We start from the raw sequence: 12,992 nt of genomic DNA, 5'->3' as shown, positions 1-12,992 counted from the left end.
CCTTATTTGCATAAGTTATCAGTAGTAATTAATGCTCCAAGATGACCCTAACATTGATTTCCATTATACATTTTGATTTAGTTATCACTTGAGATTTTTTTCCCTAAAACACATATTCTTAAGTTTCTGTTTCCTGTCAGTCTTCTTTGTATAATCTTTAACATAATCTTTATGTTTACTAAATATGAAGGAATATACTTTAATAATAGGCTCATTTTTACATTTAATTACAAATAAATAATTAAAAGTGAATGTTAGGGACAAAACATTCAGACTTGCTTCTTTTTCTTAGATTTTTCAGAAACACAGCATTTATGTTAGTAAAGATATTTAACTTATACTTTTTATTAATACAGATATGATGCCTCTGCTTCATAATTACGTAACAGTTGATACAGACACACTTCTATCTGATACCAAGTACCTTGAAATGATATACAGTATGTGCAAAAAGGTAGGTCACCCTAATACAAGAACATGTGAGCCTTGTGCTATAAAAAGTACAAAATTGTAAAGAGACATGATACTACATCATGGTAAACATAATATCATATGAGTTTGAATTAAGGATTATTTAAAAGTTATCAACAAAATGGCTTTGATTCCTAGATCTCTAATTGATGACTTGGCAAGTATTTATGTCTACCTTCTGGTATTTAATTAGAGCTACATTTCTTGATTTTAGTGTCTGGACGTTATCTTAGCTTATTCCCTGCTAAGTTTTGAATCAAAAGAAGAAAAGACCAGAAATGATTAACGATGTTTTATAAAGAACATTCTCAGACTCAAAGATATAGAAAACAAACTAATGGTTACCAAAAGGGGAGGGAGGGTATAAATTATGAGATTGGGATTAACAGGTACAAACTACTATATAGAAAATTAATAAGAACAAGCTCCTACTGATGTTCAAATAAATAATAAACCATAATGGAAAATAATATGAAAAAGAACGTGTATATTTATGTGTGACTTCCCTGGTGGCTCAGTTGGTAAAGAATCTGCCTACAGTGCAGGAAACCCAGGTTCGATCCCTGAGTGGGGAAGATCTCCTGGAGAAGGAAATGGCAACCTACTCCAGTATTCTTGCCTGGAAAATCTCATGGACAGAGGAGCCTGACAGGCTACAGTTCATGGGGTCGCAAAGAGTTGGACACAACTTAGCGACTAAACCATATGTATGTATAAGTGAATCAACTTTGCTCTACACCAGAAACGAATACAACATTGTAAATCAACTACTTCAATAAGGAAAACAGAAAGGAACTCCTTGGAGGCTGTGGGTTTATAGTAGCTGTACAGTATTAGTAAATAGCAAGATTGTAAAATCTGAAGGTTCATTTTTAAAGAGTCAAAAGTACTAGGCCATTTTTGGAAAATCATAAGATACATATACATGGTGAATGTTGCTTTTTTTTCTTTCCTCTTAAGTAGGAGATAAAATGATTGATTAGGGCCCTTTGATATCAGAGTCAATGTAATTGCTAACATGAGTTCCTTACATTATTTGTTGAGAGCTCTCAGTCTTTTGTTTAAAATCAGACATTAGAAAATGATTTTCCTCCATGAAGTTTTTAGATGTGTTTGTCATCCTCATTCTTTCTGAACACTTAGTCGCAGAATAATCATCTAGTTATGTTATTATTTATTGCTAATTGTTGATGTTCTAGGAACAGAGATAGCTATGCCATCTACACTTCTATTTTAAAACACTTATCCTTAGCCCTTTGATTCCTCTAGTGCTAATGAGCATGTGAATTACATGCTTTTATTTCTTCTCTGGGGACAACTTCTGCCATCAGCAGACAATCCATTGCCAGTATGTTTTTTTTTTTTTAGACACAGTGGTTTTCAACTTGTTAGAGTCCAGAATGGCACAACAGGGGAGGTCCTTTGATTATTTAGACCAATGTTACAGACAGACAACTCCAAATCCTTATAGTTCTTTAGACTGTAGTCTGTGCAATCACTCATATTTATTTATTAGACTCTGTTAAATACTTAAGCAGTTACAGACTGATTTAAAGGTTTTGAGACGCCTCCTTGCAGTTTATATTTTGTGTTGATCAGGTTCTTACAGGAGTTGCAGGAGAAGATGCAGAGTGTCATGCAGCAAAATTGCTAGAGGTTATCATTCTGCAGTGCAAAGGGCGTGGCATTGACCAGGTCAGTGAAGCCATTAATGATTCAGCTTGCAGGATTCAGAGAGGGAATCTTTCCCTCCCCTTTTTGTTTTTGGGCATTTGTTATATATATATATTGTATGTTGTATTATTATGACACCAAGATAACATGTTAAGATTGTTTAAAATTTAATCAATCTTTAATAGTGATCATATATTTAATATGTATGGAAATAAACAAAATGATTACCACAGTAAGGTTAGTCAGTAGGAATATTTTGAATCCATGATTGCTGTTGTGGTGGGGTTCTCATATCTCAGTGAAGACTGATTTTTCTCTAAAATTGGATTTCCCACTGAAATGCTTCAGCAATAAAAATTATTGGATCATTTAATGGAAAGGGTTTAGTTGAGGAAACCAGAAAATTAATATGGGTAGGATAGTTAATGCCTATTACTGACAGTTTTGAAATGTTTTTCTGTCTTTCTCTATAGTGTATTCCCTTATTTGTGGAAGCAGCTTTAGAGAGGCTGACAAGAGAGGTGAAGACAAGTGAACTTCGAACAATGTGCCTGCAAGTTGCCATTGCAGCTTTGTATTACAATCCACACCTACTTCTCAATACCTTAGAAAATCTTCGCTTCCCTAATAATGTTGAACCAGTTACAAATCATTTTATTACACAGTGGCTTAACGATGTTGATTGTTTCTTGGGGTAAGTGACATGTACTGGGTCTTTGTTTATATAACTTTGTGAGGAACTGCAAAATTTTTTTAAAGAAAAGAAAATATTTTATTTTTTTCAGGCTTCACGACAGAAAGATGTGTGTTCTGGGCCTATGTGCTCTTATTGATATGGAACAAATACCACAAGTTTTAAATCAGGTTTCTGGACAGATTTTGCCAGCTTTTATTCTTTTATTTAATGGATTAAAAAGAGCTTATGCCTGCCATGCAGAACACGAGAATGACAGTGATGATGACGATGAAGCTGAAGATGATGATGAAACGGGTAAGGGATTTGCAATGTCGGAAGCCAGTCTTACTACCTAGTTAGAAATATCACTGGACTTATTCCTTTAGCCCTTCTTCTAATGAAATGTGGGATCATAGCCAAATATTTACACGTTCATTCATTCATAGACTCTCACTAGATTCCCACTAGAGTGTAAGGTGCATGAGGGCAGAACTTTCAGCTGTATCTCCATTACATAAAGCAGTTCTAGGCAGAAATGGCACCCCACTCCACTATTCTTGCCTGGAAAATCCCACGGACGGAGGAGCCTGGTAGGCTACAGTCCATGGGGTCTCGAAGAGTCGGACACGACTGAGCGACTTCACTTTGACTTTTCACTTTTATGCACTGAAGAAGGAAATGGCAACCCACTCCAGTGTTCTTACCTGGAGAATCCCAGGGATGGGAAAGCCTGGTGGGCTGCTGTCTATGGGGTCGCACAGAGTCAGACACGACTGAAGCGACTTAGCAGCAGCAGCAGCAGGCAAAAATGATTTGGTTTGGGGTTTTTAGTGTTTGTGAGCATCTAATATATTTCACCTGTGAGACACTATAGACCTCAAGAGTAAAAATAGATGTTAAGTTATTGTAATGGTTCCAAAATATGATAATTGCCATTTTTGTCTTTTATCATATATTATCTTAGCCAGCCTTTAAAAAAAATCTCGTAAAAGGTATTCCTGTGGAAATAACAAACTGTTGCTTTACTATTGGTGTTTATTTGGTTTGGTAAATACCATAAGGTTCAGAGCATGCCAAGTGCTGGCTCTCATTCAGTCCATTTTCCAACTTTAGAATCTGTATATAATATTAGAATACTGGAACCTAGATTATTAACAATTGTGGTTAGTTTTCTTAGATTGCTGTGAGAATTTTTTTCTATTTATTGCTGAATGTATATTTAAACACCAATTCTTGGAACTCTCCCTTAAATTTATTCAGTTGTGATTTTCCAACAATGATCGTTGTCAGTGAGTTACAGTGAGTAACAGAATATTTCAGTGTTAACAAGAACACTTTTTTATGACTTGGCAGAGGAACTGGGCAGTGATGAAGATGATATTGACGAAGATGGGCAAGAATATTTGGAGATTCTGGCTAAGCAAGCGGGTGAAGATGGAGATGAGGAAGACTGGGAAGAAGATGATGCCGAAGAAACTGCCCTGGAAGGCTATTCTACAATCATTGATGATGAAGATAACCCTGTTGATGAGTATCAGATATTTAAAGCTATATTTCAGAGTAAGTTTACTTGTTCTGTGTAATTCAGATAGTTCCATATGAACCATTTTCCTGAATCAAACTGTTCTTCTTTATGTCTGCCCCCTAAAGAAGAGATTGGGGTATATCAAACCCAAACTAGAATATGATTTAGGATTGTTAGGCAAAGTAACCAAAGTTACTTCTCCTATTGCCTTAGAGATTCAGAGTATTTTCCTCATCCTATTATTTTACTTTTATTTAGGTCATAATTTTGAAATAGGCATATCACAGGAAAATGATATACTTCATTGTAGCCTCCCAGATTTCCCAGAATTATCTACCCTTATGTTTCTTGTATTTGTGTGTATTTTTCCCCCTGGCTAAACCTGTGCTTACCTATCTGAGAATTTGACCATTTTTTTACATGTAGAGTCTTGGGAATCTTTATTCTTTTCTCCTGCTTCACAGTGTGTGGCTACAGACTGCTGGGTGCCACTTTTTGTTTTTGATCATCATTTGCTTGGATTTCAACAAAATACATCAGTGTTCTTTAACCTAGCTTAAGAAATTTGAACCTCCTTTCCTTCCAGTTAACTGCTTTCCTATTTTATCATTCCCATACATTATGAATTTTGATGTAGAATAAATTCTCTGATAAGCAAAGCATTAATCTTCCAAACCCACGACAAAGCAATTTTGATGCTGGGTTGCGGAAGTGCAAGTAATTGTTTTGGGGCTATGTGGCAGGCTGTTAAAATTGATTGAAGTGCAAGAACTGACTGGCTTTTGTCCTTGACTTTGTATTTTGTATACTTAAACACATGTTAATTCCTAAATGATGGTTTATAATAGAAGGCTCATGCACAGTAAAGGCAGTAAAGTAGAAGTAGAATATCATGAGGAAATGAGTTTTCATTCTTGGGAATTACTCTGTAAAATTTTTTTATTTTGTGGAAAGCCTTTATAGAGAACATTTTCTCACTCAGCATATACACACACACCCCTTTCTGTAGCTAATTGAAACACAGACGTGGGGTTAGACTTGTTACCATTATATATCAGCTTATCTAGTGCGTGTTTTCATTAAACAGTGAGATTTTTAACACCTGGTCTTGTGGTATGCTGGGAAATTTTGTTATTCCTTCTTATGGGTTGTATTTGACCACTACTTGAAGTGAAGTCGCTCAGTCATGTCCGACTCTTTGCGACCCCGTGGACAGTAGCCTACCAGGCTCCTCCCTCCATGGGATTCTCCAGGCAAGAGTACTGGAGTGGGTTGCTATTTCCTTCTCCAGGGGATCTTCCCAACCCAGGGATCGAACCCAGGTCTCCCGCATTCCAGGCAGATGTTTTAACCTCTGAGCCACCAGGGAAGCCCGACTATAATATAAAAATATGTGAGCATTTTAAGTACTGCAGAGTACCTTTCTATGGAAAGACTACATATATTTAAGAAAGATTTTTGAAGAAGAAATGCAGAAAAAGAATTTATTTTGTACCATTCATCTCTTTTTTTAAGGTTTCTGGGTTTTGTTTTTTAATGTAGGAATTTGAGAATTATCCAGAATGTGGGAATGTGTCCGTTTTTAAGTTGCTTTAACTCTGAATCTTCTAAGGAGTTTGAGTTAACTTTATTTCTAGTTTCCCTACTTTGTTACTTGTTAGATAACAACTGATGTAGGTTCTGTTTACTAACGGTGAGGATTTTGAGCGTGATTAGATTTTTGAGGCATAATGCTAAACCATAAATTTTTCCCCTGTATGTTTTTCTCACAAGCAATTTAAAGTACTGTAGGTAATTATTGGAAAATATAAACGAGATCAGAATTTCAGTACTGGAGGTAGAGTAGAGGGAACAAAATAGTAGAGAACTACCAGGACTCTTACCACCCTTTTTTACCTTGTTTTCCTTTTGATAGCTATACAAAATCGTAATCCTGTGTGGTATCAGGCCCTGACTCATGGTCTTAATGAAGAACAAAGAAAACAGTTACAAGATATAGCGACTCTAGCCGATCAAAGAAGAGCAGCCCATGGTATGTTCCTTGACCCTCTTTAATGCAATTAATAACTTTGATACACCTTTAAAATTTAAATTTGGTGATTTAAAATTATGTAAAAGCTACAGTTGTTGGAAGTGATAAGAAATTCACTCTAATCTGTAGGAATGAGATGAATTTTGGTTTTGGCCACAATTTCTTGATTTTAAGTGTAGTTGAAGACTATAATAAGGTTGCTAAATCTCATGGGGCTAGTTTGATAGTGGAAAATTCTGAAAACTGCAGTTTCTTAAAAGTATATTAAAGACATACATTATTTCTTTTCATCAGTAAACATTTCATGGTTAACAATATATAAATGCTTTTCAATATAGGATATTTTAGGTAATACACATTCTAACAGTTTTGTAGGTCTTAATAACTGTGAGTCAGACTAGTTTTATATTCAGCAAGGGTCCTCCTTATAAAAAAGGAAGTATTTATACCTCCTTTCTAAAGTATTTATATTTGAATTTGCTTGCAGTAAATTCATTAGCTGTTACTACCTTTGGAATTGGATCCTATTGATTCACTGTTTGACTCTAAATACGGTATCTAAAGATTTTTCTTTTTAAACAATGGGAAGTGAAAATTGGCTAAGAAATCTACAGCGTACAAGAGAGTTCATCTTCTCTACGTATTACACACTTCTCTTCTTTACATATGGAAGGAGAACAGAGACCATAGTTTGGAACTTCCTGGCTAATATTGGTGGTTTAGCTGTTGTTAATGTCTGTTGGTTCCTTCTGTTCTCCAAAGTAGTACCAAACGTTTCCTTTTTGTTTTTCTAGAATCCAAAATGATTGAGAAACATGGAGGATACAAATTCAGTGCTCCAGTCGTGCCAAGTTCTTTCAATTTTGGAGGCCCGGCACCAGGGATGAATTGAGTTACCACTTTCCTTCCTGCAGTGTGATTGTAGTGAAGAGCTTGTGTTCCTCCTAGTAGCGGTTCCAGAACTGGTTCATGTTATCTACTCTAAACTAATTGATCAATAGATGGACAAAGAAACCCCAGAAGGTGGGACTTGATCATGCAACTTGGCACTGAAAATGAAACTAGAGGGATTTTCGCTGGGGAGGGAGGTAACTTGGGGGGTAGGGAGTATTTTCTTTATTTTTTGAAGAAAGTAAGGATTTGACTGAAAGTTCAAGTGACACTGTGGAAATCTGCAACAGGAGGGGATGTCATGAAGGCAGCTTTTCTTTTTCTGAGGAAAAAAATAGGCATGGGCTACAGGACTATTTAAAATGTCTCATTTACAGTATAAGCTCAAAGGTAGATGTAATTTTTACACCTATGAGTATTTGTCCAATTTCTGTCTCTCCTTCACCATTGGGTATATTCTTTATATGTAAATAAGATAAGGTAATCGATAGCCTTATTCAATCTTCATCATTTTCATTCATCAAAGATTGTTCCTATCTAGATTATTGGACATTTATTGTAGCACTACATAACTGATTAAAAAAAAATCTGTAAATGAATTAGCACTTTCATATTGAAACAAGCCTGCTAGCCTATGTATAAAATAGCAAAATGTTTGCTGTTTATAAAAATATGGGATGTAATGGGGTGGGGGGCAGGGGTAATTTCAAGTTATTAATTTAAAAATGAATTAGCAATTTTGTACCTGGTGACTTTGTGGTGCACTCACCTCTGATAGTGACTTGAATTCGGTATGTTAAAAGGGGTTAGTGATATTTCATTGCTGCTAAAAATGGCAACTCCCTCTGTGTCCTGTTTTTTTCTTAAAGCTCTCAGTGTACAAGTGGATATTTGGGTACAAGACCTTACTGTAACAAAGAGGAAAGGTGATATTTGAAGCATGTAAATTGGATATAAAGTTCTACTCTTAAAGAGTTGATCAAAGAGTATGACTAAACATCTATATATGCAATCTATTAAAAGAACTTAATTCGGCTCTTATGTCTTGATTTGATTGCAGTTTTTTTCTAATTATAAATTTTTTCCTCATTGATCTATTTTTATCCTATAACTAGAAAGAATAGGAAATGCACACTTTTAAAATTGACATTTAACACCTGCCCACCTCCCTTTCCCATCTCCTCTGTCCCTCTTGTTGATGCTGGTATCTGATAGGCTGAAGGCACAGGGTTCCCTCCAAAAACCACTGTTGATACCACTGCAAAAACAAGCCAGGAACAAGACAGCGTGGAGAGGTTGGCTTGCTTCCCTCTCTTCTAACTGCATGTTCAAAAATAAGCTGTTATTGATCTTGAACATCTGTCAGATGAGTCATACATTGGGTTATTTTTTTATATACATGTATACACACGATATTTCAAATTGAAAGCAACATCTCAATGGATTCAAAACTATTGAGTGCTGTTGTCTATAACAGACTAGAAAATTTGTAAATGTAAAAATGAAACATGCACATATTATTTAAAATGCATAATGAAAACCCATTGGTGTTGTGTTTTTCTTGTATGCCAGTAATTAAGCCACTGTTGGCATTGTTTGGTTTTCTATTTTAACACTGAAGGAGTGAGAGTATTTCCTATATTTATGAATTTACTATGAAAATCTTGGCAAAAAAAGAAAAAAATGTTTGTCTGAAATGTGTGGGTGAAAATTGTTAATCAAGTGTGTTTCTACTTTTTCGCCCCAAGTTGAACACCATCTGTAAACCCTAGGTTGCTTCAGGGGATTTCATTATTACATAAAAGTCATAAAATTAAAATGGAGTAGTTGTATATATGCAACATTATGTACAGAGGGGAAGTGCTGAATAGTATTAAACGTTTTCGTCTTCCTTTACCTTTTATCCCCTACCTAATATCTAGTCTACTTTTTTAAATTTCAAATTTCACTGCTCTTTGAATTGATAATTTCAATTTTCACATTGTTATTGGAAACCATATTAATAAAGGTTTTAGTTATTCCCATGCACAGTATGAAAATTCTCGGTTGCTGAGATTTTGTTTCAAGGAAATGTATTGGCATGTCTTTGAGATCAAGTTTTATTGTCTCCTCTGTCATATAATCCAAACTAATCTACATTTATGAATTTTTGACTGAAATGAAAGACCTTAAAATTAAACTATATTTAATATTAAATATTGTTCAAATGGTAGTTTCTAATGCATCAAATATACCTCGATTATTTTCAGTATTTCCTTAAATATAACATCAAATTAGTTTCTTATAGATTATGAATCTTGATAATGTATCAGTGTTTTTAAATAAGGTTATAGGACTTTTAGATAACTTTGAGAGTAGTATTTATAAACTTGTAATTAGTTGCATGTGGATTTTATTTATTTCTTTAACATACAGCATTTCCCACAGTTTCACTAATCTATAACTTATTTTTTAATTTATACAAGTTAATTCTGATTTTGTTTGGGTTTCAGTGTGTCTTTTTTAATGGCTGACATTAGCATAAAATCTTCACTTTTTTGTAAACCTAAGCCATCCATTTTTATAAAAGCTATTCGTTTATCAGTATTAAATAAAAGATGTTAATCTATTTCTCTGCAGGTAACAGAATGGTGATTACTAATCTACATGCCTTACCAGGATAATGACTGCTATGTTCACCTCTTGAAGAGACCAGAGTGTAGAGCAGGGGTGGTCATACCACAGTACTGTGGCTATGTTCAGTTCCAGATATAGTCCCTGAAGCAAGCGTTTAGAAAAAGTTATTAGGAATTATATTAATATACACCACGTCTTTGGGAGGATCTAGCACAATGAATTAAGCATAGTAGGCATTACATAAGTGTTTGTGAAATAAATGACCTAAAATTACATTAAAACATTGGTTATTAAAATGTCACTTCTGTTCTATGTAATTTTAAGTTTTGGTGAATGTTGATCCCTTCTGAAGTTGAGATTTTACCATTGATGAGGTTGGCCACCCTTGCAATAATAGCACTTCAGTGCATGTGGTTTTTACAAACGCAAACTAGATATACAGCTAGAAATCCAGAATTTTGTTACTATGAGAGGAATATCTTTTAAATAACTTTTTGAAAGGTAATTCCCCCTTTAGTTTTTCTTTTTTTAAGTACGGGTGATAGATAGAAATTTATCAATTATATTTGGTATCTGAATCCTATATTTAAGTGCTTCCTACCAGAGTCTTTTTTAAAAGTTCCTTTTAACATCTTTTTAATAAACTAAAAAAGGAATTTCCTCAATCTGAAAGGCTAAAATTAATGGACTTAATAATGAAAGAGTAAAAACCCTTCCCCCTAAGATCAAAAATGCCTCCTGTTGCCACTTCTATTTAGCATTGCACATAGGGTTTTGTTCATTGTTGTTCAGTTGCTACTGTGTCCGACTCTGACCCCATGATCTGCAGAACGCTAGGCTCCTCTCCTCTGTCCTCCACTTTCTCCCCGAGTTTGTTCAAGTTCATGTCCGTTGAGTCAGTGATGCTATCTAACTATTTCATCCTCTCCTTTTGCCTTCAATCTTTCAAAAAGGGTTTAGCCAGGGCAGTTAGGCAGGAAGAAATAAGACATCCAGTGGGAAAGGAAGAAGTAAAATGTATTCTCAGATGACTGATGTCACAGAAAACCCTGAAGAATCCACACACAAAGAGCTAATGACTTCAAGTTTGCAAGGCATAAGATTAATATACAAATATACAGTTGTATTTCTATACAGCAGGAGTGAAATTAAGAAAATTACATTTATGGTGGTGTTTAGTCACTAAATTGTGTTCAACTCTTGCCACCCCATGGACTGTAACCCTTCAGGCTCTTCAGTCAATAGGATTTCCCAGGCAAGCATACTGCAGTGCAGTGGGCTGTCATTTCCTTCTCCAGGGGATCTTCCCAACACAGGGATTGAAGTCTGCTGCTTGGTTGACAGGTTCTTTACCACTGAGCCACCACCTAATAAGAATAGGTAACCTTTTTTTTCTTTTTTTTGCTGTAACTTCTGGCTTCTGGGATTTTAGTTCCCCAATCAGGGATTGAACATATGCCCTTGGCAGTTAAAGCACAGAGTCGTAACCACTGACCACCAGGGAATTCCCAAGGATAGATACCTTCTACTGACCAAAGGAATAGAATTGAGAGTCTAGAAATAAACCTTTAAGTTTATTGTCAATTGATTTTCAATGGGGGCTTCCCTCATAGCTCAGTTGGTAAAGAATCTGCCTGCAATGCAGGAGACCCCAGTTCTATTCTTGGGTCAGGAAGATCTGATGGAGAAGGGATAGGCTACCCACTCCAGTATTCTTGGAGTTCCCTTGTGGCTTAGCCAGTAAAGAATCCACCTCCAATTTGATCCCTGGGTTGGGAAGATCTGATGGAGAAGGAATAGGCTACCCACTCCAGTATTCTGGCCTGGAGAATTTCATGGGGTCACAAAGAGTCGGACACGACTGAGCAACTCTCATATTCCTAGGTGGCACTAGTGGTAAAGTATCCACATGCCATTGCAGGAGACATAGGAGACTCAGGTTCTATCTCTGGTTTCCGAAGATCCCCTGGAGGAGGGCATGGCAACCCACTCCAGTATTCTTGCTGGGGAATACCATGGACAGAGGTGCCTGGTGTGCTATAGTCCATAGTATCACAAACAATTAGACATGACTGAAGTCACTTAGCACATACTTAGGCACAATTTTCAACAAGGGTCCCAAAACCAATGTAGGAAAGAATCTCGTAAAAATGGCTCTGGGACAGCTGGGCATATTCTTAGGAAAAGAATTTACGGGTGTAAATCGTGGTGACTGAGCTAGTTTCTTCGATATAACGCCAAAGACCAAGAAACAAAAACATGATTTAGATTTCATCAAAACTTTGGTTCAAAGGTTACTTTGGAAAAGTGAAAAAGACTCCACAGGATGGGAAAAAATATCTGCTAATCTTGAGTATATTCAGAATTCAACAAGAAAACCCCAATGTAAGAATGGTAAAGAATCCAATTAGACCTTTCTCCGAAGAAATAAATGGCCAGTTATCTTAGGAAATGCTTAACATCTCTAGTCATTCAGTTCAGTTCAGTCACTCAGTCGTGTCCAACTTTTGCGACCCCATGCACAGCAGCATGGTAGGTTTCCCTGTCCATCACCAACTCCTGGAGCCTCCTCAAGCTCATGTCCATTGAGTTGGTGATGCCTTCTATCCATCTCATCCTCTATCGTCTCCTTCTGCCTTCAGTCTTTCCCAGCATCAGGGTCTTTTCCAGTGAGTCAGTTCTTTGCATCAGGTGGCCAAAGTATTGGAGTTTCAGCTTCAGCATCAGTCCTTCCAGTGAATATTCAGGGCTGTTTTCCTTTAGGAGGGACTGCTTGGATCTCCAAGCAGTCTAAGTGACCCTCAAGAGTCTTTTCCAACACCACAGTTCAAAAGCATCAATTCTTCAGCCTCAGCTTTATAGTCCAACTCTCAAGTCCGTATGTGACTACTGGAAAAACCATAGCTTTGATTAGATGAACCTTTGTCGGCAAAGTGATGTCTTTGCTTTTTAATATATGCTAGTCATTAGGGAAATGCAGATCAGAATTCATGATGCAGTATTCCTTATCTACTAGCCTGTTTAATCAAAAAGGTACACAATCACAAGTATTGGTGAGGAAGAGAAATCGTACCCCTGTACAGTGTTGGTACAATATAAAATACTTG

The 12,992-nt window shown here is 36.1% G+C and overlaps 1 protein-coding gene across 1 annotated transcript in view; it reads left to right on the top strand.

The window, feature by feature from the left end:
* Positions 1-9,474, top strand: part of IPO7 (importin 7) — a 44,075-nt gene extending 34,601 nt beyond the window's left edge. Inside the window, exons 19-25 of the mRNA XM_068989337.1 lie at positions 357-454; positions 2,071-2,166; positions 2,619-2,839; positions 2,931-3,136; positions 4,175-4,381; positions 6,262-6,378; positions 7,173-9,474. Coding sequence (XP_068845438.1) covers positions 357-454; positions 2,071-2,166; positions 2,619-2,839; positions 2,931-3,136; positions 4,175-4,381; positions 6,262-6,378; positions 7,173-7,270 — 1,043 coding nt within the window. The 3' untranslated portion in view covers positions 7,271-9,474. The remainder of the gene's footprint in view (positions 1-356; positions 455-2,070; positions 2,167-2,618; positions 2,840-2,930; positions 3,137-4,174; positions 4,382-6,261; positions 6,379-7,172) is intronic.
* Positions 9,475-12,992: the final 3,518 nt, after the last annotated feature.

The sequence above is a fragment of the Capricornis sumatraensis genome, chromosome 16, assembly GCF_032405125.1.
Source record: "Capricornis sumatraensis isolate serow.1 chromosome 16, serow.2, whole genome shotgun sequence".
NCBI classification, from domain to species: domain Eukaryota; kingdom Metazoa; phylum Chordata; class Mammalia; order Artiodactyla; family Bovidae; genus Capricornis; species Capricornis sumatraensis.
This window is presented reverse-complemented; position numbering and strand designations above follow the sequence as displayed.